This window comes from Gambusia affinis, linkage group LG04 (assembly GCF_019740435.1).
Source record: "Gambusia affinis linkage group LG04, SWU_Gaff_1.0, whole genome shotgun sequence".
Lineage (NCBI taxonomy): Eukaryota > Metazoa > Chordata > Actinopteri > Cyprinodontiformes > Poeciliidae > Gambusia > Gambusia affinis.
In genome coordinates, this window is record NC_057871.1 from 20851493 (window position 1) to 20875673 (window position 24181).

Sequence of the window (24181 nt, forward strand, 5' to 3'; positions counted from 1 at the left end):
TCTGCAAGTTTTACAGGAGGCAGGCGGACTACTGAACAATGTGCACTTGAGTGTCAGCAGAGGAGGACACAACTTGTCCATTAACAATTTCCTCCACGATGGTCTTCACTCTCTTCTCAATGTGGGGTTTTTGCTCTGCAAAGGGAACAAAAAGTCAATAAGATGTAAGAAGAACTTAAATTGATCCACACGCAGTGAAAATGACACAGAAAAGCTCAAAACCCCAAAGTTTATTCTCTTGGCATAACCCCAGCTGGATTTATGACAGCAGAAATAGATCTCCTTTAAACTGTTGGACGTTTCTGACACGGATTTTGCTTTTCATTACATCACAACAGTTGATGGGGCTTTAGGAGGATTACTCCAGAAGCTTAATGATGGTTTGTTTTGTTTATTTCAAACCAGTTTTGGTGTTTTGTGGGATTATTATCCTGTTGGGACACGTAGTTCTCTTTGAGGTTGCTAAACCTTCACTCTCAGGTGAAATGAAATTGTTTGACATGGGAACCACTAGGCTGAAGTCTACCAGTGAAGGAAGCTTCACATTCCCTGAAATAAGCGAGTCCTGACCAAGAAAGAACCCCGCGCTCCAAATCAGACCCCTTTAAGGTCGATCTTAACCTCACGAGTCAAAAAGTGTTTTAGTCAGAGACTAAGATTGACCTGTTTGGGCGGGGGAGCAAACCCACGGAGCAGTTGTGCGACTTCACCGTGAGACAGGTGACAGGCTGAACACCGTTCACATTTGAATCACACTGACCCATGGCGGAAACGAGCCACTCGAGTAAGAAAATCTATACCGAGTGTAAACATCATTAACGCCTCCTAATCTCTGAGGTGGCGTCACCAACAGGATAGCAATTCGTCGCCCAGCAAGTCCAGCAGCAGCTCCCTTCCTGCCGAGGCTCGTCTCCATCCTGCTGGACCCGTGGCAAAGATCACGACAAACCTTCCCCACGGAGAGGAAGGAAAAACACATCTGAGTTGCTTAACTTCCACTGTGAGTATTTAGAGGCCTGCTGGTCATTTTCCACCAAAACGGAAACAAGTTTTCGCCTCAATGTCACAGAAGTTCAAAATCACAAAGTGGGACGTGTCCGGGTCAGTTTGACCCATCGCTAATTTGTTGTCATAACCATTTTTGATCAATTAGTTGGATAAACACTCGGAGACAAAGCTCAAAATCCCACAAATAATGTCTTCCATATGTCTTGCATTGCAATCTCTCCATTTCCGATCCCTGTTTGGACCAGTTGATCCACGTGAACCTGAAGCCCTGGTGAAAGCAAAGTCACTTTCCTCCTGAGGGTAAATATTAGTCACATACCTTCCTGTAGAGTGAGAGTCGGCTGTAGGAATCACTTTAAATGGCCAATTTAGAGAAACTATTCCAAAGAACGTGGTCGGTAAGAAACGTTCGTCCACACACTGTAAAAAGTAATAAGTTCACTTTACTTAAAAAAAGTTAGGAAACCGATTGCCTCAAAATCTTCAAGTAAAGTAGCTAATTCATTTTAAGGTGTTATTGCTAAAAATAACTATGTTCAGACCACTCAGATAAAGGCAGTAAACCTGAGTGCAGTTAACTCAAAATCATTAATTGGGTTAACTGTAAAATATTCATTCAGACAACTCATGCAATGGCAGTAAACTTGAGTGCCGTTAACTCAAAATCATTAGTAAAGTTGACTTTAAAATGTAAATTATGACTACTTCAAATTGTGAGTTATGTCAATTAAGCAGTACTCATAAAAATAAGTTATGCTTACACGTTTAAGAGTTCACATTACTTGCAAAATATCAGGAAACCGATTGCCTTGATATGTTCAAGTAAGATGAACCAAAAGTGTTAAGTTATTGGAACGAAGAGCCAACAGACAACAGTTTGAATGGAAAAAAATGTTTAATAATTAAACAAGTTTACCTTAAATACAAGGTTCTCAAGTGTGGTTACATACACACTAACCTGGAAACAAAGTTTTCCATAGACTTTTTTTAGGGAAAAAAAATTACGACTTTTTTTCTAGGGTAGCCTTCAATCTAATATTGAATCCTTCAAATGGCCCTCAGTCTTTAAAACTTTGAGAATCCCTGCTTAAATGTCTTTGTTGACTGGTGTGAAACAAAAACTCAATTCTCAATACTAGAGCCCAACATTTATCATAACATTGATAAAGTAAATAGTGAAGTAGTGAAGTGAAGTAATGTTTCTCCTCATTAACATAAAACCATTTAGTAGTCTGCAAATGCAATGATGCTCTCTCCAACAAAAAAAGAATCAAACAAGAAATAAAAATCACTTTTCCAATAAGGGTAAAGGTATCAACGTTGATCCATAATGTCACATCACATTCACTCATTGCATCAGAAGATTTTTGAGTGATTGTATTTTTTGGTTTTAGGGATTTATGTCCAAGTGACAGAAGCACCCTTTGGATGAAGTCAAAGGTGTACTTCAGTTGTTGAGGGTACTCCAAATTCAGAGTATAAATAAGTCCAAAGAGCAAACACATGGCATGTGGAAGATTCCCAAGATCATTCATGACAAGACTTCCTTCCAAAATGATGGCAGTACTTGAAGACTGGAGGTGCAGTGAGTCAGTGGAGGCCTGCCTGTCCTCAGGAATGATGGTCAGGATCCCAATGGGGGTGTGAGACACGTCTGGGTCTCTGCAGTCCTAACAACAATAGAAGCGACACCACAATTACATATCAACGTAACACTTCTTTAGGGTGACCAGATGTCCTCTTTACCCGGACATGTCCTACTTTTCAGACCTAAAAAAATGTCCAGGGGGAATTTAAAAATCGTTAGGGATTTTGGTCAACTGCCTCAAAACACATTACATAGCTTACAGTGCATTGTGTTTACATTGCCACTCCGCTCCACTACTCCATTCCAGGTTTATTTGTTTGGCAAATAAATCGGCACATGTACACACATGTGCTACCGATTCTTGTGCTACCGCTGGTTCTACCCCCCACCCCGTCTCCCCTTCTCCACCCCGTTGGCGCACATGTGTGTCCGCCGATTCTACCCTCCTCCCATCCCCGCCAACAAAAAAAGAAGTGTCCTCCTTTTCAGAAACCCAAATCTGGTGACCCTACACTTCTTCATCACGGCTGCTTCTCCTACAGTTTACAGCTGTCCCACCTATGGCAGTCTACTCATCATAAGCCTTCTATAACAGTACAACGGCTTTTTTAACCCGCCAACATCTTTATCCTTATCCCTTTTCCTTTTTTTTGTTTTGCGCCCCGGACAGCTTTTTTGCTCTGCCGCTCCATCTTGTTGCCACTACATAAACATGATATTTTCGACTAACGTTAGTCCCAGGCATCGCTAAATCATTACACATAAAGTTAACCTCAAAACCTGGACTTACGGATGAATTATACGGCCGAGATAACGAATATAAGTTTGCTAAAAAACAGTGGGACTTACCGTGACCAAACGTAGCTGCAGCAACCGCCGTATTGTTGACAGTTTGGTGCTTCTTTCAAATAATGTCGTCACTCGTCAGTGGCCAACTGCGCATGTGCGTTCAACGAGAGCTGCCGAATGATGCCGAGTTTTTTGCTGGTTATGCAGATGCGTTTTGCTCACTCATAACTCCAAGTTCGGGTTACTTGCTGCTGATGAGTTTGATTACTTGCCTCAGTAGAAAGTTGTCTTTGCTAAGTTTAAGTTAGTATAGTCAACAGAGTAAGCTGGAATGAGTTCAGGTGACTTTTCTTTTTGAGTACACTTTACTTTTACATTTTACAGTGCAGGGGCTTTTTTAATAGGACCGCAAAGATTCGGGTGAAAACAAATCAAACTGCAGGACTGTGAAGCCCAAAAAGATTCGCAGTGGGACCAGATTTACAGAAACGTTCTCCCAAACAAGATGTTTGTCTTTGATCAGAAACGAGACGACAATAACATAAGTAAAATTAAAAAGAGGAACATTTAAAAAAGAAAAAAAAATCCCTCAACTCAAATGATCAACTTGAAAATAATTCATGCCCCTCTTAATGATCATCTTAAAATATATATTTGTTTTGGTCACAGTAATCAAACCCTTCCTGTAGCTGCAGAGCAGCTTTTTGCACGACTCAGGTGGAAATTTGATGGTTTATCTTTGGTGCTGAGCTGCAGGTCTTAAGAGGGGGGGAGGGGCTCCTTGCCATCACCCTAATGCATTACCTCTGGTCAGAGGAAACGACTGGTAGATCACTTTATTTTAAGCTTAGCCGATATAACTGGCTAAAAGAAATGCAATATTTCATACTGCAATTATAAAAACCAAACTAATACATGTGTTTCTGTTTTTATCAGGGTCTTCCTCTATAAAAAATTAAAATTTCAAACATTGAAAACTTTTTTGGGGTGTTTTTAGCTTGTTTTTTTTTTTTTGTTTTTTTTATTGCTTTGGTTGACATTTCTGTGTTTATGATCTGCAGCTCCCTTGAGGCTGAACCATTATACTTGTATTGGCTACACGCAGCTCTAAAACATTATTGAATTTCTTCTTTAAACTCTTCGACTTGTTTTATTGTTATTGCAGTGCGAAAAGCATAATTATGGGTTTTAAGGCGCTTCGTTTCCTTTACGCACTTCCTTCCCGAGCATCTGTCTCCCAATCCATCAAATGTTCTCCGATGAAGGTTCTTATCGGTCTTTGATTTTAGGAGGTATAAAAGCGCTGACCGACTCTCGGGTCGGCAGCCGAGGCAGCATCTTTCTTCGGAGTGAACGTCCCATCCCATCCTCACAGGTACGTTTTTTATTTTCGGTATATGCACGAGGAATATCTCGCGTGCGTTTCTAACAGATTTTTTTGTCCAGATGTCCAGGAAAGTAATTTTGGTCTTTGCGCTGTTGGTGGCGTTGATCGCCTCTGACTCTGCGGCCTCGCCTCAGAGCGCCGCGGCCGGACAGGCGAAGGGGGCGGACGTCTTGCAGCGGCTCCTGGCCAAGAGGGAGAAAGCGAGGGAGGCGTCGGCGCCCCGGGCGGAGAGACGGGCGCACCTGTCTGAAGACGAGCGGGAGATAATGACCAAGCAGGTCATGCAAGCCATCGCAGGTACGCCGGGGCGGCTGAGACTGTTCTCCCTTCTGATAATCTGATCAGATGGGTGAATGTGCGGGAAGTGATCGGATCTGTGCACTGAGGTGTTGTGTGTGTGTGTGTGTGGTTCAACGTAGGAATGGTTTGTTCACAGAGGTGATGAACTCGGACTGCATGGCGGGCCGAGACTACCAGGGCTGGGTGGACTTCGGACGCAGGGACGCGGAGGACTGAGGAAGGACAGCGACTCGGTCCTGGTTTTTCTTCACGGTGTACAGAAAAGTTGAGGCTTGAAAATGTTTAAATAAAGATCTTTGCATAATGATCTCTGCGGTCCAGACTGATTTAATCTTCACTGAAAGACATTCGAAGCCGAAATGGATGAAAATGTACGTTTTTTATTATTATTATTATTATTATTATTATTCTCAGGTGGTAAAAGACACACTGACAGAGAGCTGGCAGACTACAGAGAAAAGCAGTGCAGAGAAACAAGAATTTGGCATATTTAGGTCAAAAACTAATTACTATGTTGTGTTTATGATTTCTTCCCTTTTAAATCCACAGTATCCTATGCCATTTTTTTGCTACATTTGATTGTTCTGAATGTTCAAACATTAAAAAAAAATTGAGAAATCACTCCGAATGCCCAGAAAAAAAACCGATCCTGATCAGACAGAAATCCCAGCGGTTTCACAGACTCCTGACGGTGTGAAAGACAGCAGAATCGACAAGATCTGTTTCTTTGTACGCTGGAAGTCCAACCCGTTCGGTCGGGCGTGGCTCAGATCGACACACAAAACAAATCGGAGATGAGAAGATATGTGGGAGGATAAAGGACGTCATCGCAGCGCTCCTGTATCAGTTTCTCTCAGTGTAGCAGCTCTAAGTTACAGGAAAACCAGTGCTTTGGTGCATCTGAATGTTCTTCAGTGCCACAACGTCAGTTTATACTGCATGTAGTCTTTTTTTTTTCCTTTTTCTTAAATATCAAACAAGAATACTACTATTTACACTTTGGAAACTAAAAAAAACAACAACAAAAAAAACAACAACAAGTGATTACATTATTTAAAACCAGCGATGGAGACAACAGTAAAATGACGTTCACCAACACAATACAAAACGATTCTGTTTGCTGTTTCGTGTGTGTGATGAGAAGCGGCTGAGTTCATCGCTCTACCCGGTTAACGTCTCTAGCGTGGCTCCAACACATTCGGCGGCGTTCTGTTTTTCAAGACACGGGGTGCTGCGGTGGGCTGTGAATTGCACTGTGTGTGTGTGGGGGGGAAATCTCATGGCTTAATGCGAAGTCACGCTGGTGAGGAGGGGGGGGGAAGTCGGGGTGAGCGTGTCACAGTTTTGTGGGGTGATTGTGTCCGTCGGTCCCACGCCGGCCCATCATTCCCCAGGCCGCCACCCGGTGCAGCCCGAGGCTCTGGAGCTTCTCCACCAGGTTCAGGCTGAAGAGGCTCGACCCGCGGCTTTGGTCCGAGGACGAGCTGCGTCCTCCCGTCTGTTTCACGTCGGAGGTCGGAGGAGGCGGCTGCGGCTGCGGCGGAGCGTAGTGCAGGTTGCTGTAGGGGTCGGTGGAGGCGGAGATGCCGTGTTGCTGCAGCAGCTGCAGCAGTCCCAGGGATGCGGTGGCGCCGACGGTGGAGGCGAGGCTACTCTGGTGAAAGTGCTGGAGGACGGAGGAAGACGAGGCGCTCACGTGCTCACCGTCCCGATGAGGTGGCAGGCTGAAAGAGCGAAGGCTGCAGACCAAAACATTAGAAAAAGAAAACATGAACACAACATTAAATAGAAGCTTTATATCCATCATGCATCCATTCACAAACAGCAGCGTACAAAAGTTTTATTCATATTCTCGATATCTTACTTCCAAGGAGCCACACCTTCAACATTCTTAAATTTTAATCTACAGCTGACTATAATTTATAATCAGAAAATACATTAAAGAAATTACAACTAAATGTGTTTTGTTCATGGTTGATAGTATTAATGTGCTGAAAGATCTCATTTAAAACGGATCGTCCTCCATGACAGCTGGGCATATTATTAAATTAAGACAGAAAAAATAGTCATTTCATTTTATACATAAATATATATAGTAAACTTGTAATAAAATAACACAAATAAAAAAATCTTAAAAATATAAATTTCAAATAACCAAAACCAATGATTTTGTATACAAATATGTAATATTTGTATACAAATTCAAAACATTAATAACAAATTATTAAGTAATAATTGTTGATAACATATAACAGAATTTTTTTTTTTTTATATATTCTATTTTATATTGGAAAACGTTGTTTTTCTTGAAAACAATGTTAAGATAATAAAAACAAATCTTAAAAATATCTATAAGAATATTATTATGATTATATCAAATATATGTTGCATATTGTGAAAAATAGCAATATAACAAGAACAAACTTATAAATTAATCCTAATAATAGCATAAAAATGCAAACAAAGTCCAGATGAAAAGAAATAAATAAATTTGAGGGCTAAAATCAAAGTCTGGCTCCTCTAAAGGAAAACATGAGCTACAAAACAAACTTTTGCAAAACTGGTGACAAAACAAGTTTTGGTTATTTTGGTGATTAATCTCTAAAAAATGGAGAAGCGTGTTAGTTTGTCCAGCGTAATAAGGCAGCGTCTGTTTGTTTAATGAAAACTTAAAGAAAGAAAAAGCCGATTAATGCAAAATGACAGCCGAGATTTCAGTCAGCTGAGACGACTTTAACATCAGCAGTAAATAAAATAAAAAACATTAGTACACAGAGGCAGAGGCAAAATACTGAACTACAGTTAAAAGTTTTTTTTTTTTAATGGGTAAAATGTATTTATTGTTTTTATGTTATTTATTGAAGAGAGAAACCTGAGAACAAGTAGCTCACAAAAAAAACGCAGCTTGTGTACATTCGCACAATCAGGCTGAGAAAGTCTCTAGTGGGGGAGATTTCTATATCAAAGACGGATGTATGATTTAACCTGTATAAATCAAACAAGTTTGTCTGATGACATTTAACAGGAGAAACTGGAGAACTGATGCCAAACATGAGATGAAGCTTCAAGACAGCAAGGAGAATCGATCCGAAGTGGCTCAAAATTAAGAAAAGCGTCTGGACTGCAGATGGGTTCAGATGCTGCTTCAGGGATTACAGAGGCCTGATTAATAACTCTCAGATTAATAACTCACAGATTTATCCAGTAAATCTGTGCACATTAATTGTAAATACGTAATGGAGTAAACATCTGATCAGGGGTTTTAAACAATTACTTTGACTTATGGAGTTAGATTTAATCTTCAGTCCTCAACATTATCAAACCTTCACACTATTAGGCCTGTCACAATAACACATTTTGCTGCACAATAAATTGTCCCAGAAATTATTTTGATAAGCAATAATATTGACAGCATCTTCAGGTAACATATTAATAACGGCATAAGCCCTCTCAAATACTTTTAAACTTTAATTGTACAATGAACCCATGGAACTGGAAGATATTTTCCAAAATAAAACAAAAACAATGAATAAAAGGGAGATAAAAAGCAACACACAACAGAAACTGTGTAGAAAATAAATAATGGAGTCTCCCAGCTAAATTTCCCTTCAAAGAAAAATATTATTCATTATATCTTTGTCTCATCGGTTTTTCTTTGCATTTGAGACTTGGGTGTCTGTCAAACAAACATATATGAACAATTTATGCTCAAATGCAGTTAACTGTTAGCTTTTCTGCAGCTGTAGCATCACACTAAGCTGTAGTTTAGTGTGACTCTGCCTCCGCGGTGAATAGTTAGGATGCCAGCAAACATTTAAGACATGAATCAGTTAATATGCAGGCATCCGCTGGGCTCTTACTTTTCCCTGCAGGCTGCTTCTAAAGTTTCAGAATGACCCTCGATAGACGCTTCCTACCAGGGGAAGGGGCAAAGAGGACAAAGTCAGGAGGTGGGAAAACGGCAGGAAACAAGACAGGAAATCTGGAAATGTTTTGATTTTGATATAAAGGAAAGAAAAGAAAAACTTGATCAGCTGGCTTGAAATCGTTCAACTTCATCGAATACGAAAGTGAATTTCAGTCAGAGGTGTGAAAATCACCAGACAGCAGCAGTGTAACCTGCAGAGCTCTTACCGATTGGAGAAGGAGGGGATGAGAGGGAAGGGTTGGAGGACTTTGCAGGTGGTTTTGGGATGTGTGGGGAAGGTCTGAGGGAGGTCGGGACCCGATGAGGACGCTGTCCGGTTAAGGGAGGAGACACCAATATTAAACCTCACATGGAGGAAAACCCACACATCTTTTAGGCTTTTAATAAGCTAAACAGGATTGAGAAATTGGAAGACATTTTAGATGATCATACGTCTTACCCAAACCATGAGCTGCAGAAAACTGCGAGAGGTCAGGCTCGTCCTCCTCCAGGTCGTTCAGGCTGTAGACGTGCTGCACGTCCACCTCCAGCTCCTTGAAGTCCTTGGTCAGGACTCCAGGACGAGGGTGGAGGATGCCCCCCAGGTTGGGTTTAGCCAGCTGCTGCCAGTGGTGCAGGGTCACTGAGCCTGATGGAGAGACAGAGAGACAGAGGACTGTCTCTGGACCGTCTTAAACAAAAACACAGATTACTGAGCAGATCCTCGCTTGGCTCAAACATTTTCTATGGTTTTGTTTTCTGGGTTTGTCACTTTCTGGATGGTTTGTAACAATAAAGCACCACCATAGTCCTTCTCCAATTGAAGTTCCTGTTGAGAAGCACAAGCTAGCTGTTGTTGGCAAGAGACTTTTTCTGGTTTAGCATGAGCAAGTGGCTATTAGTGGCTCTAATAATACGGTGACATGTATAAACTTGATGCCATCTCTGGGCTCTTTTTCTGAAGCAATGCAGTTATTGTGACGACTAATTCGACTAGTAAAGATTGCTTCACTGTTGACAACATTTTCAAACTGATTATCTAGCGGTATTATGAGTGATTCGTAAATGGAGGTCACAGGATTGGCTAACTGTTAGCAGTAACTGTAGCAACTGGAGACACAAAAGTTGATGTAGTTGGTCATTTTCCACCAACACTGAATTTAAAAAAAAATATTTCACTGTTTTTATGATAATTCAGGACTGCAATTGATTATCTAAAAGTTGTACTTATTGCTTCTATACTGAACTGAAATTCTTTAGAAACACAGTTTAAGATTTAATTAAACTTTTACAGAACGTTTTATTAACGCTACAAAATATGTAGCGTTTCTTTGTTTTTTGTCTTTTGTTGGACGACCTTAGGATTAAATCCAAACTTAGTGGAAACTAACAGCCATGTTTGCAACAGTGGCAGGTCTTGGGCAACTTCTCTTTTCAATGACAACACCATAGCATAGTTTGCATTCTCAGACAAAACTGTCCAAGTATTTAAACCATGCGGACCGTGAGCTAATAACACATAGGTGAGCATTCAGTTTATTTTTTGCTTCCTTTTTTCAGCATACGTTCCTCACTGAGGTTAAGAAGGTAAATGAATAATTTTAAACACCTTTCAGTCCAAATATTTTAAATGCAGACATCCAAACTGTTTATTTTATTTGTTTAAATATTAAAATGTTATTAATTTACTTTCCCTCGCGTTTAAATGAACTCTTGTGTGGTTTGAATGCATATGTGGATGCCAAGCGGATTGAATACTTCTCTTAAACCGGGAAGCAAACTACAGCAAACTACAGCGCGGGCAATTCTGGGTAAATGCAGCCTAAACAAACAGTGGTAGCGAGAAAAATGGCTTGTGGTCTTTGATCAAAAACAAAAGAGAAATCCTAAAATCTGATGCCACTTAATTTTTGTTTACATTTTGGGAAGAAGGAAATTGAGTTTATGACTTCATCTGAGATTTTCAAGTCATTTCCTTGAGTAGTTCTTGGTGCAGCGCCACCACAGGCGAGGAGGTAAAGCAGGCTTTCCAATAAATTTGGATCTTTTGACAGTACCGAACCACTCCACATGTATTAATTTAATTCGCCAATCAAACTGAGTCTAACAGACTATCAGGTGTGAAAACACCTGTAAACCATGCTTGAAAGTGGAACCTTTTTTACCTTCTAGAGGTTTAACGATCTGCAGGCGGTCTGGCAGGTAGGACCTAGACCCTCCTGAGGAGCCGCAGGAGTGCCGTGAGCTCCCGTTGGAGTAGTTGGTGCCGGTCGATGCAGCTGAGCTGGAGGCCAGGCTGTCGTTTGGTGTCAGGAAGCCGCTGGAGCCGTCGCCCTCCTCGCAGTTTGCCGCCAAGGCGCGGAGTTTCCGTTCTCTCTCCACGTCAAAGAAAGGCCGGTCGGAGGCGTGGCTCTGCTGGCGAGCCGACAAGTTGCGCAGAGCGGTTTCCAGGTCCTGACCTCCAGGTGTGCCTGGCTGACCCAGGCGTTTTGGCCCACTAGCACTGTGGGGGAGAAAAACAACGGTGACCTACATGAAGTAAAACAAAGTGAGTTTCAGCCACTTCCTGCCGCTCTGGAAGCTCACTTGCTGTCCTCTCTCTGAGTGGAGCTGGAGCCGGGCTTGTCCTCCAGGATGAAGCTGGCATTGTCGGAACCGTAGTAGCTGGTCCGAGGGGTGCTGGTGCAACTGGACACGGGGCTGGAGCCCGGTAGTCCTGGTGAGTGACACTGGGACCGCATCCTCCCTGCTTTGTTCGCCACCTTCACCGTTTCAAACACGCGATATGGGTGGTTCCTGCCAGGAGAGACCAACAACGTCACGCATAACCTGCAGCCAACAAATGCTTATCACTGAACTCTGTAACCCATGCTCTGGAAGATTAGGAATAAATCTAAATAATACAATCGTTATTACAACACGAAAAAATATATTTTATTTACATGATTCTCTGGGCCGCCCTTCATCCCACACTTGGGGGCGCCACTGCTGCTAAATGCAACTTCTGCTACTTCTGTGGTTTTCCATCAGAAATTGCCCTTTTCCTCCTCATTTTCTACAACCAGTAAGTCACGTCATTTCTTTGCCGAATTTTCCTCTTTCTAGGTCAAATGGCAAATCCCTTGCCGTTAAAAGACACTTAACAAAACAATTAGTGTCATTTTGTGACTTTTGCACTTTCATTTGCCCAACAAAAGTTTTCAAAAAACGAATCAAAGGAAAATGTTATTACCCAAATGAATCAATCAAAAATGATCAAATTCGGATCCACCATCTTTACAGGTATTAACCCCAAACTAATTTTGTACTCTTGGACAATCACAAACGGTGAGAGTGGTTGTTGGTTCTGATGACAGACTCACTTGTACTCTGACGGAGTGGGAGAGTCCAGACCTTTCCGGAAGGTGCCTTCTATCTCTGCAGCCAGAGAGTCCATGGGGAGGACCGAGGCCAGCGCGGTGTACCGCTGCACCGTGCTGTTGGGCAGACTCTTGTTTCGCAGGTTCTTTATGTCCTTCTGTGCCTCGTGCAGCATGTCCTCACACTCGGAGTACTTGTCTTGCAAGTCCTTGAGCTGCAAAATACAAAAATAAAGACACACATTAAATAACTAAGATGAGTTGTTAAGCAGACATCGCAACAACTACAAAACCAGCGAGAAATAAAAAGCTAAAATTAGCATTTTATCTCATTTTAATCCAACTCTGAATGTGATGTTATAGTCCAGAGTTTCCCAAACTTCTCCATGCCGTGCCCCCCAAACAGCATTAGCTTCTGGACAGGGACCCGCTTTGCAAAAGGCTACAAAAATGTAAAACATCAACTATTTGAATGTTTTCTCACATTTATTCGCTATTCAATAATTATTACATTCATTTAACATAAACTCTGCCTTGTACCTTCAGATTCTACATTATGAGCAAATCAGAGTGATAAATTTGACTGCATGGCAAATAACATTAAATAATTATTTTAGCCTATATTTTATAATAATGACTGAAAAACAGAATACATAAAAAAATGTATTATCTTCCCTCCAGCTGTCTGAGGTTCCTCTAGCGCCCCCTGGTGGCCGGACACTTTGAAAAAGACTGCTGTGATCAATTACCTCAGACTTGAGTTTTGCCTCCTTCTCTCTGGAGGCACTCAGCTGGTGGTTCAGCTCTTCGTTCTCATGGCCAAGCTAAAGAACAGAAGCAGGATTTAAAAAATTTTACCATCACAGAACAGAAAGTTAATTTACTTCACCTTTTGGAACCAAAATAAGAAAATAAAAGAATAGGAAAGCTATGGAGCTGCCAGGAAACAATAATTTCACAGAGTTTGTGTTTTTGCGCCTCACCCCTTTGCAGCGGGCCTGCAGGTCGACGATCTGAGCGAGCAGTGAGCTGATCTCCTCCTGCTGTCGGACGGTGTCCTCCACTTTTCTGGCCAGCTCTTCCGACAGGTCCACCACCTGTTTATTTGCAGACGCTGAAACACACCAGGTTCATAAATACAACTGGAGAGTGAGAGAACGACGGCTCCATCGTTTACAAGTAGATCAGGGAGAAAAACTTACAGAGCTCCTCCACACACACCATCATCAGCTCCTGCTCCTGCTCCTCATAGCTGGTCGTTTCTGTGGAGAGCTCAGTGGCCTGAGAAGACAACATTCGCATATCAATGAAAACAACCCAATGGTCACTTTGAAAAATAGAAAACCTATATTTTCTTTTTTATTATTTTATATTGAGTTGGAATTTCATTGTGCATACCTCTAATCTCAGTTTGCGGTTCTCTTCCTCCAAACTCTTCAGTTTCTGATGCAGAAAGTCATAATGGACAAAGTTGCTGAGAGAACTGCTGGATTCATTTCTTTTAATTCTGCAGAAAACAAAAAGAAAGAAAAATATTTTAACTTTCAAGAACATCACGACAAATGAATGTGTTGCTTTACATATTTAAGTGAAAAACAGATGCTGGTGTGTGAAACATAAAGATGTGTCGATTTGGTTTGATGGTAAAGAACCAGCTTTAAGATCTTACAGCCAAAAGTTCTTCATTTACTGCCTCCTCTGGGCTCCGGAAAGCAAAATAATATTAGAAGCTGACATGCTCAGATTATGAAACCCGCTGTAGTAACTCTGATAATCAATAAACATCACTTACTATTAGACATACGCATTTCTCAGAAAAAAAAACAACAACTTGGATTAACTCCAGATAGGAAGGAAGTTTCTAGAAAGCTAAGCTGGAATCATTAAGAGGATCAGAAGAGCTGCTCTGACGTGTGTTTACTCACAATCAAACTTGATATATGGAGCAGTTCAATTAATTTTAATAAAGAGGGAGGGAGGGTTGTGCTAGTTTCTATGTCGTGTCTCAAGCATAAACCTGCATCAATCTAAACTTGCACTAAACTACAGGTGTAGTAAGAAAAATGACCTCAAAATGTTCTAGAAATGAAATGATAGATGTTCTTGTTCTGCAGCTAGGTCTGAGCCAGCTTGAGACTCTTAGAGTATGTTTTTAAAATAAAGATATTAAAATATACGACATCTCCTTATAGTGGCTCTACTGACATTTACAATGTCGATTTTAATACAAAAAAATCTACAAATTAGTTTTATGTATCCAGGGATTTTTGTGCAGAACTTCAATTTTTATTAGTTTACAGCTCTAATCACAACTGTGAGCCAATTAGTCCTGCTATCTGCACCGGTAGCCAGCCTGGAGGCGACTGCTTACAGTAGGTTTTAAACTGAGTCACTTTAATAAGACGGATTGGTGGTACACCTTCAGTTTCCACACCTGATTCTACAACCATAAATATTCCCCAACAGAAAACGTTGTTCTTTTCCTAAATGAGGGAAAAGTGTAGCAGCCTCCTTTGAGCGAGCTGATGGGCAGCAACAAGTGAGGGAGGGGCGACCCTTTGCTACTCAATGCTTTAAATAACCAGAGAAAACGCTGGTTACAGCAACACTTTGGCGTCTCATTAAAATAAAAAGCAACAACATGACTAATATTCAACTGTTTGAAGTCTTTGGCCTGTTTTTGCTTGATTCAAGAACGATTCTAATTTGGCCCACCAACAATGTCACCTTTGCTGCAGGCCATACAACCTTTTAATAAAAATAAATAAAAAAAAATGTTGGTATAACACAAAGTTCAGTCATGCTCTTTGGTTACATGGAGCCACAAACTTTCAGCTACAATTACTTCAAAGCACATCCATTCTTTGAACTTCCCACGTCGTGTTTTGCTGTTTTGTTGCCAGATAAAGATATTTCTAAACAAAACAATTTATTTAGTTTTTTTAGTTTTACATCATATTACGTTAGTCTCTCATCCAAAACATACACGGAGTGCTGCTGTGAGAAATCATTTAATCTATTACATTTCTTTTTATGTTTAAAATGTTCAGCATTTCATAACTTAGGTCAACACAGTTACTTGTTTGTGAAATGAAACGACACTATGTGCCTGGAAAATAATTTATTCTCTTAAGTAAAATATTGCATGTTTGGGTTATTTCTGATCTGTTGAAATGAAAATCCCAGCAAAATTATTTTTGGATTAAAAAAGAAAAAAAGGAAAACATTTTGGCTGCTCATGGGTGCCTTTAATTGACCGGCAGGTGTTTTAGACAAATCATCAGCGTGTGTGTAGAGCTTTGGGCGGATGTGTGTGTTTCTGTACTCACGGTGAGAGACCCTGAGCGTTCTCCGTCTCCTCCGTGCTGGCGTAGAACTGCAGCAGGTCGTCTCGCATCGACAGCTCATGGCGAAGTTGAGCGATCTGAAGAAATAGAAAAAGTGTTGTTGATCGCTGAGGCTCAGCAGGATGGGAGTTTTTGTCTGTGCACGATGAGGCTCACTACCTCTTCCTTTGCGATTTCCAGCTGTTCGTCCAGCGTCTCATTGCGAGATGTTATCTCTTGGTTCTGCTTCAGGAGGGACTGTCCGATCCGAGCCGCTAACTCCAGATCCCGCTCTTTCTGCACAGGGATTCACCAACACGTATATTTTGAAATTAGGTTGATTGGGACATGCGAGCCAAAAAATTGTGCAAAACAGAGCTGGGCAGAGAGGACCATATGTCTAATCCTCTGTTAATCCAGTTCACCTGCTGTGTGTCTCTCTTACCTCCTCCAGCAGGTGGGTCACCGCCTTGATGTCATGATACGTCTTGGTGACCTGGCCCACTCTGTCTGAGCACAGCACTGAGGAATGAAGGAGGGAACATTTTAATGAATGGAGGCAGAAAATGACGCATTTCTGACTGAGGAAAGAGCAGAAACTAAAAAATTTACAGAATGAACGTTTTATAGCTAAAGAGTACTCAATATGTCTTGTCCCACTGAAGTTTTAGGAGCCACACCAAAACATCTTCATGTGGCTCACCATCGACTGATCCTCTTAGCCTGATCCCTCTGAGCCCACTTAAGATGCCAGTAAAGACACCAGAATAGCTTCATTCAGCCGACCGCAGAGGAAACCTGATGGTGTCCATTTCACCCGGAGACGCAGGGAAAGACGGAAACTGGCTGCTGACGTGAAAATCTGTTTACATCCTGAACAATGGTTTGTCTTTATTCACTTTAAAGGCATTACAGCGGAACAAGAACAGAAGGATTAATCAATTAGCTGGCAGGGATTTAGCACTGACGTGGACAGGGTTTGGAGTAAACCCATTCAGGTCCCCATTACTCGTAATTATTCACAGTTAATTTAAATATTGATTAGATTTTATTGGTGCTGAACGTCCCGCAACCCACTTAATTCCAAGAAAGTGGAGCTCACTTTCCAATTAAAAATTTAAGGTATTTCTTCAATTTTAATATTTCTGGTTGTGAAACAAGAAAAAAATTAAACCCACTGAAAGTTTTTAAAGTCACATCCATTTTTACAAAGAGGGAAATTATCTTCCTTTAAAACTAAAAGTACTGAGCAAAGGAGTTCATTACAATAAATTTAATGAACCGTATGAGGTAGAAATATGTGTTTTTGAGTAAAGGATTTAGTTATTTTTGATTGAGAAGTGATTTAAATGTACAGTTTGGATGTTTGATTATTGTTCTCCTTTAAGTTTGCTTGATGTTTTTCCTGTCATCTCTACAGAAAATGAGCCTCTTTCCCCTTAAACCTTTTCCTCTATTATGCAGTTTGCATGGAAATCAAGCTCAGGTTTGTTTAAATGTTTGCCTTAAACATTAGGTCTGAACATGACATCAAGCTGAACAACATTTCTCAAAAACCGGGAAACAAAGCGTCCAAGTTTTCATCAATTTAAACGTGAAACTAAACTTTAAGTGATAGCAGGAAGCTCACTCTTCTCAGGTGCCGTTTTGTTGTTTACAATAGTTTATTAAGTACTCAAAATATATTTTACCACTATAATGAGACTGTTGGACCTAAGCATGTAAAAAAAGCAGATTATTTATAAAAATCAGCTGGACACGTGAAACATCTTGCTGTAAATGGTTTGTAAAAAATAAACCAGCTAGTTGTAACTGGTGATAAACTTATTACAACTCGATAAGTTGTAACTTGACTTATTACCAGTTAAGTTACAACTTGTTGTACATAGTTGTAAAAAAAATAACAGTTATTTGTTATTAGTTGTAAAAAACAAAATACATAAATAAATAAACAAAGCAAAACCATTAAGTTGCATCAACAACAATCCTCTGACGCCGGAAGTAAAAAAAGAAAGCAGACAGAAGTTGAGCAACATTTAAACATCAGGTTTATGACTTTGTGTTTAGTATAGAACAGACCTGAACGCATCTTTGATGGTTCCTTTACTTAAATCACAAACGTTTTCCTTCATTTTCGAAGCTCAGATGAACTAACAGGCTCTCTACAAGGTAAAGTGATTAGATTGATTTGGCCTGGAAACTGTGATTTGATACTGCAGCCATATTTAATCAGCTTAACGGAGAGCGTCCCGGCTGCAGCTGCACTATGTACACCGTCAATGATTAAAATACATCAATATCCAAGATGATTCAGTGTCAGTTTTAGATGATCATTTTCAGTCAGCGACAATAGGGTATGCAGAAAAGGAAATCATTAAAACGTGACCAAAACCTTGTAGGACAGTTGGACAAACAATACTGTAAACCTTCTTTACACCCTTAAAATGGTTCTGCTGACTGGACAAGACGGTTCCCTCTGATGCTGCAGCAAGAAAAAAACGTACAAAGACGCAAAACAATAGATCTAACTGGATTCATCCTTCATTTAAAGTCTGTTTACATTTGCTTTTTGACTTATACACTAAAATCTTAAATGTCACAAGAAGAAAATCCCTAAAAATGAAACATTGAGAATTTCATAAAAAATATTCAACATCCTACTGGTTAAAGTATCTCTATTATACCACTTAAACAGAAAGAGGGCAGACATGTTTGTCCTTCTCAGGGGCACACTAACAATAACAACTCTAATGTATTATAAAGGTAGATCCTAAATTATGCAGGATTAAGATCACACACACAAGACAGAGTCTATAAATTAAGAAAAGCCTAATGAGATAACAATTCCACTAATCCTATTGTTCTCAAAGTGGATCCCAGCATTTCCTGTGCTAACAGGGCAGCCTGCAGTGGGACACTTGGCTGGCATACACATCTCTTCACACACACCCAAAATAAGATCCATTATGTTACAGAAAATCCACTCAAATTATCTTCCAAAGCCACCAAACAAATAAATAAATGTTTATATTTATCACATCCGTATTATTACACACTGGGTTGCATTTTTACAAGTAAAATTCAAGAGTACGCACTTGTGTAGTTCGGGATCCCATTAGGTTTGATGCAGCCTAAACACCCTTCCAGGTTCCACCAGGGGAAATCCCTGACCTCTGACCTGCTGACCAGGCTGCCATGCAGCAGAGATAAAGCCACAGGTTTTACAGTGTGGGGTGAAGCTAAATCCAAGCAGGTGGTCTGAACTGTTACCCTAATACTGTTCCTGCAGATAAACTTCGTTGACTTAGGTTTGCTTATGACGTCTGTTATATTGAGGGGATCAGACAGGCGAGGATGAGCATCGTTGCAAGAAGAAGAAGAGCATCACTGGTGCGAAACTGATCCATTTATTTAAAAATAAAACGTTAAAAAGGATTTTAAAAAAACAAAAAAACTCTTTTATAAAGATGAGTATCAAGACAAATTCTGAAATTATTTACGCTCCTCTAATCTGGAACAAACGTTCAAAAAGCCTCTATATCAAGGCGAAACGGCCATTTGTTTAGAGCTGCCTTTGGTTAGCAGTTAATGGGACAGCAATCGTGTGCATTTGCTTGATTCTGATGATGGCATTTGACAAAATGTAATGTCTACTGCTCGTTCCATAATTGGTGACTGCATGATGTTTTTAAATCACTTTGAACTGCCTTGTTGCTGAAATGTGCTTCACAAATAAAGACAGAAGGATGTTCATCATGTCTTGGTTTTTGGAGAGCTGCCAGCAGGTTGCAGTATTTTTACCCTCCACATGTCTGCTCAGACAAAGGACACCAGAGAGAGAAGGACAGAGGAGACTTGGCTATATTACACCTAAATAATGATGAGGGACCATTTTAAACCAAAAACCTGTGCATTAACTGCCTCAGAGAGGCGGTCAACATCAACTATTCAAGATCACACAAAAAGTTCAATAAATATATTTAGATATAAAATTGAAAGAAAGCAAAGACCTACGCTGGTATTAAAAAAAGAAAGCTTTATAAAATAAACTTCACTCATTTACTGAATTACTGAGGCACAACTATTAAAACACTGAGTTGGTTGTTTTAGTTTATTCCTCATTCTGAACTACGTCTGGATTTTTGAATGAAAGCTGCAGCAATCAAAAGATGATGTGCCAAATTTACAAACAGCATTTTGTTGAGAACAGATTTACAGCACTGATAACTGCTGACACACACAGAGCTTAGGACCTCTCTGTGCAGCAGCAGACTGTACACCCACACACACACACACCCACACACACGTATTTATCTCAGTGACCTTCATCAGACTACATGGAAGCATTTTAGATCTGTATTTATTTTCAAAGCTACCAATAAGTTTTAGTGCACATATATTTAAAGTTACAAAGATCAGCAATACAGCTTATTTTGAGCTTTTTTTATCGCTATGAATGATGCGCTCTCAATGACATCTCCACACGCTGAACTACATGCACTATTAAGCATTAAATCCCTTAGATAACAGACCTCAAAACTGCAGCTCACTGTGAATCTCAAGGTACATCATTTACCCCTCAGTGCTGTTTAAACACAGTGGACTGATTTTTATAATCCTGCATGTTCTGAGCCTCCTGTCCTGCAGTGATATGATCTCTGCACATCACTCATCGGCCTCCTCTGCAAGCCGCTGTCACGTCGCCCACTGCAACATCTCACCTTGCGTTACCTCCTTGCAAAGGCGCTCGCTGTTGTTGTTGTTGTTATTGCTGTTATTGCTGTTGGGGCTGATTTGATCCTCTTCAAGTATTTCCTCCACACAGCTGAACGTGCTCTTGTCGTCTTCCTCCTCCTCGGATGCCGAGGAGCTCCACACCTCCATGGTGACTGCAGAAAAACTCCCCTCTGTCACTTTGTCCATGAGTTAAATCCTCTGCTTTTCCCGTTTTACTGCGCGCTGTCGGTGCTGCGGCGCGCTGGCTGTGTCTGCTGCATGATTCTGCTGGGTTCTGTGCGAGGCGTTTTGTGTGTGAGAGAATCTGAGCTGCTGGGAGTTAATATATAATCCCTGCGCGCCATCTGTCGTCATGCCTGCCTCCATTCACCTGGCCACGTTGGACTACCGGGTAGGAAAGGAGAGGGGGAAGCTGAGGAGGGAGCGAAGGACCAATCGAGCTCTGGACCTTTGGACACAAAGGAGGATTTTAATCGTTCTGACCTGGAGCAGTCACAGGAAGACGAGGAAGATGCATATGCAGGAGAAGGAATAATTCGGAAGATGGTGCATTTGAAAAAGGATGCTGCACAAATCCTGCTCTACCCCATGATTTGAGGAAGATGGTATGGTCCCAGAATCCCTGCAGCTGCTCTCCTCTCATATGTAACAGACAGAGGAGAGGCTCTGCGTTACTCTGCTGCAGACAGACACACCCACAGCGTTCTGGTGGAGGCAGCAGCCTGCACAGAAATGCTACTGATATTTACCTACCAATCCCATTCAACATTTTCTTTACAATTTAAGTATCTGATCTGCTGACTTCAATGAGAGTTCACAAATAAAGATAAAGCAGCTCAGAAACAGCCAATGGAGCAGAGGTATTTGAAATCCTACATGTAAGAATCTAAATATTTTACTAAGAATATGCCTAAACAAATGTACCAAGTTATTCATAAAAATGGTTCTTATGTGAGTGAGAGCCTCAAGGAAATGGAGGGTCGTTGTTTTTATATACATTTGCAGAGATTTTCACATTTTCCGTCCTGAGTTTCTTTTCTGGTCAGGATTTACAAGCATTTTTGGTGAATCTCAGAACTGCTTCCAGCAAACACATTTGCCAGTCTGCCAAAAAAAACAAAAACGGAAAAAAAACAACCCTAAACGAGACACAGGAGTTTCTACCGATCAAATATTAACCTCCTCATAAACATTTCAGTGGCCATGCAGGGCATCAACCTGCAGCCTGCACGGTCACAGACACCACTTTCACCGTCACTGGTGGGACGCCGTGCCGCATCTTTGCCAGAACACGTTTGTTTATTCCAGATTACACGTTCCTGATACCTTGGAGCTGTGAAACTGATTACTAAAGCAAGATAATTGAAATTCCAGAGAAACGGATGGTTACAAAGAAGTAATGGACTGAGGACTCTGGTCTCAATATCAAAACAACAAGAGTCACATGCTTCATAAACAAAAACTAAAAACTACAGTTCCTTCCAAAAGTATTCATTCCTCTTAAGCTTTTTCATATTTTTTTATGTTATGTTTATATTATATTATTCTTGAGAAAAAGATGAAAAATTACACAGCGACATATTTTCATTCAAATGAAAATTAGAAGAATGCATTTGCTCAAATACCCTTAAATGAAAGCCAACGCAGTAAATTGTCTCTAAAAGTCACTTAATCCACCTGTGTGTAACTTAATCTCAGTATGAACCCAGCTAAGAAGGAACAGACTTGGAAAGTGAAGACAGGAAGAAACTCTTCTCTATTCTTAAGCTCTTCTGTCATCAATGAAGAAACACTGGCTCTTGTCTGGGCACTTCAACATTTTGCTGCGATGAAGAGTTCGCTGCTCTTCTTATGGTCCATAATCCCACCACTATCTTGAAATCCTTCCATTGCCCAAATCACAGCTTAATGCGACGGATTTTGCTTTCACAGTCTTTTCATTTACATACTTGCCACATAATGACTCTGACAACCATGTGGCGATGCTTTGCCCCTTGATCTTCGGGTGTGTCATCACATTAAGCCCTTTGATCAAACCTCTCCTTCCCTAAATGTTAATCTTAAAGGGATTTCTCTAGGTACTGAGGATTGACAGCATATCTGTTTCAAAATGTAACAAGTTTGTAATTGGATTATTAGTGGAAACCAATTTCTCTAAGAGGGTGGAGGGTGTTTGTGTGACAAACCCACCACTAGGGAGTCTCTTTCTTTCTGCTTTTTAGGAGAGCCTAAAAAGCAGAAAGTAGTAAGAGATGCTCATGGACCTGTTGCGCTCCTGCCTACTCTTCAGTGGTGCTCCTCTGTTCAGAGTGGATTTGTCTCTGGTCACCTCTAATATTTGGTTTTAACTCTTTTTGCATCTCTACACATCCAGGTCTTCAAACATTACTGAAAAGTGACACGTTACTTTTGTGCTGCAAAAACAAAATCTCACCAGGTTTTTTGGTTTAGTTTCTAGTGCAAATATCTCAGTACACTTTAAATAAGACAAAGTGAACTTGGAACAAGACCTTACAACCTTAAATATGGGAAAAATGTCTTAAATGTTATTTATCTTATAACTAAGCTCCCATGTCGTGCTGGAACTTTACTTGTAAGTCAGTATACTTGAAATAAGACAAAAGATATTTGCCCTATAGACCAAATATAATTGATAAGATTTTGTGTTTTGCAGTTTGGGTTTGTAAAGTAGTGGGCAGTTTGTAAAGTAAATGATTTCCTTCAAACCACCTTTTGGAGTCCCCGATCTGTTTGTCGCAGCAATTAAGCCAAACTTTTACAAATCATTTGACAATTTATCAATAAATTTCATCTGCTTCACTCTTCAAACATCAACACTGATATCAACGAGGTTTTCTTTCCAAGAAGGAAAGTAGGAATGTGCTTTACTTCCTGTTCAAGCATCCAAAGCAGGTTACGTGCCGTTAATAAACTTAATATATAACCAGTGAAAACCTGTGAGACAGACTGGAGGACAACAACCCTGAAGTCTGACCAGAGCCACAATAGATCGATTTATACAGAGGTATGACTTGAGTTAAAATGATTCACAAACAGAAATGCAAAAACCTTTTATGTACAAAACATTTTGAAACCCATGTGACAGTTTCCTTCTACTTCAGTTGTCTGACATGTTTATGTTGGTGTATGGTTGTAAAGAGAGAAGTGGAAATACTTTAGGAAGGTGTATTCCTCTGCTTCCTGTTAAACTTGCTTCAGAAATCAAATTATTAAGAAGTGGAGCTATATCCTCATGTTTTAGTGATGTAACCATTAAACATTCACTCAACAGATTCTTACAAATCACTTGGTGATTTATTAATATTTACTTTAATCTGCTCCACTGCTGCAACAACTCTGAAATCAATTAGATTCTTTGTGAGATGAAAACCAGGAAGGTGCTTTTATTCACAGCATCCAAATAAAAACGCCCTGTACGTGCCTTTAATAAACTTAATACATAACCAGGGATTACGTGATAAAGATCAGTCGCTTCATTTGCAGTCAACTCCCAAGTGAACAATCAAAACATGCAGCATGATAAAGACAGAACTCCTTTTGCTGCACTGCATACTCCCAAAATTAAAGCGATAGCTGCTGATTTTATGTCACTGAAAAAGATCTTGTCTAATGCTTCCTTTCTTTACACACAACATATTGTATTTAGATTCACTCAGTGCTCTTGTGTGACAATACAGTAGGTCTTAAATTTCTAAAAATCAAATTAAATTATCTAAAATGTTAAATTTGACCACAATTGACTGGGTTAGGGTTTATCTC

At 40.4% G+C, this 24181-nt stretch overlaps 2 protein-coding genes across 4 annotated transcripts in view; one reads left to right on the plus strand and one right to left on the minus strand.

The window, feature by feature from the left end:
* Nucleotides 1-599: 599 nt before the first annotated feature.
* LOC122829575 (cholecystokinin) lies at nt 600-5347 on the plus strand. Of its 3 annotated transcripts, XM_044114242.1 has the most exons (5): nt 600-720; nt 854-1000; nt 4675-4760; nt 4832-5069; nt 5209-5347. In XM_044114242.1, exons 4-5 carry the CDS (start codon nt 4832-4834, stop codon nt 5286-5288), a joined length of 318 nt encoding a protein of 105 aa, XP_043970177.1. In that variant the 5' UTR covers nt 600-720; nt 854-1000; nt 4675-4760; the 3' UTR covers nt 5289-5347. The 3 variants fall into 3 exon arrangements, with proteins under 3 accessions (XP_043970177.1, XP_043970176.1, XP_043970175.1); XM_044114241.1 differs by having other exon boundaries at nt 600-1000; XM_044114240.1 differs by lacking the exons at nt 600-720; nt 854-1000 and having other exon boundaries at nt 4631-4760.
* A 125-nt stretch (nt 5348-5472) lies between these two features.
* hap1 (huntingtin associated protein 1) overlaps nt 5473-24181 on the minus strand; it is a 28074-nt gene continuing 9365 nt past the window's right edge. The window contains exons 5-17 of the mRNA XM_044113750.1: nt 16110-16186; nt 15845-15961; nt 15668-15762; nt 13737-13845; nt 13541-13619; nt 13322-13452; nt 13088-13162; nt 12342-12553; nt 11566-11775; nt 11145-11482; nt 9440-9628; nt 9207-9309; nt 5473-6811 (exon numbers count right to left, since the gene is read on the minus strand). Coding sequence (XP_043969685.1) covers nt 6409-6811; nt 9207-9309; nt 9440-9628; nt 11145-11482; nt 11566-11775; nt 12342-12553; nt 13088-13162; nt 13322-13452; nt 13541-13619; nt 13737-13845; nt 15668-15762; nt 15845-15961; nt 16110-16186 — 2138 coding nt within the window. The 3' untranslated portion in view covers nt 5473-6408. The remainder of the gene's footprint in view (nt 6812-9206; nt 9310-9439; nt 9629-11144; nt 11483-11565; nt 11776-12341; nt 12554-13087; nt 13163-13321; nt 13453-13540; nt 13620-13736; nt 13846-15667; nt 15763-15844; nt 15962-16109; nt 16187-24181) is intronic.

What these genes read in the sequence shown, in the direction of transcription:
- LOC122829575 (XM_044114240.1), top strand. Translation starts at nt 4,635, where the DNA reads ATGTTCTCCGATGAAGGTTCTTATCGGTCTTTGATTTTAGGAGGTATA. An exon ending in GTCCCATCCCATCCTCACAG is followed by an intron (nt 4,761 to 4,831) that starts GTACGTTTTTTA and finishes TTTTTTGTCCAG; the next exon opens with ATGTCCAGGAAAGTAATTTT. An exon ending in GGTCATGCAAGCCATCGCAG is followed by an intron (nt 5,070 to 5,208) that starts GTACGCCGGGGC and finishes GTTTGTTCACAG; the next exon opens with AGGTGATGAACTCGGACTGC.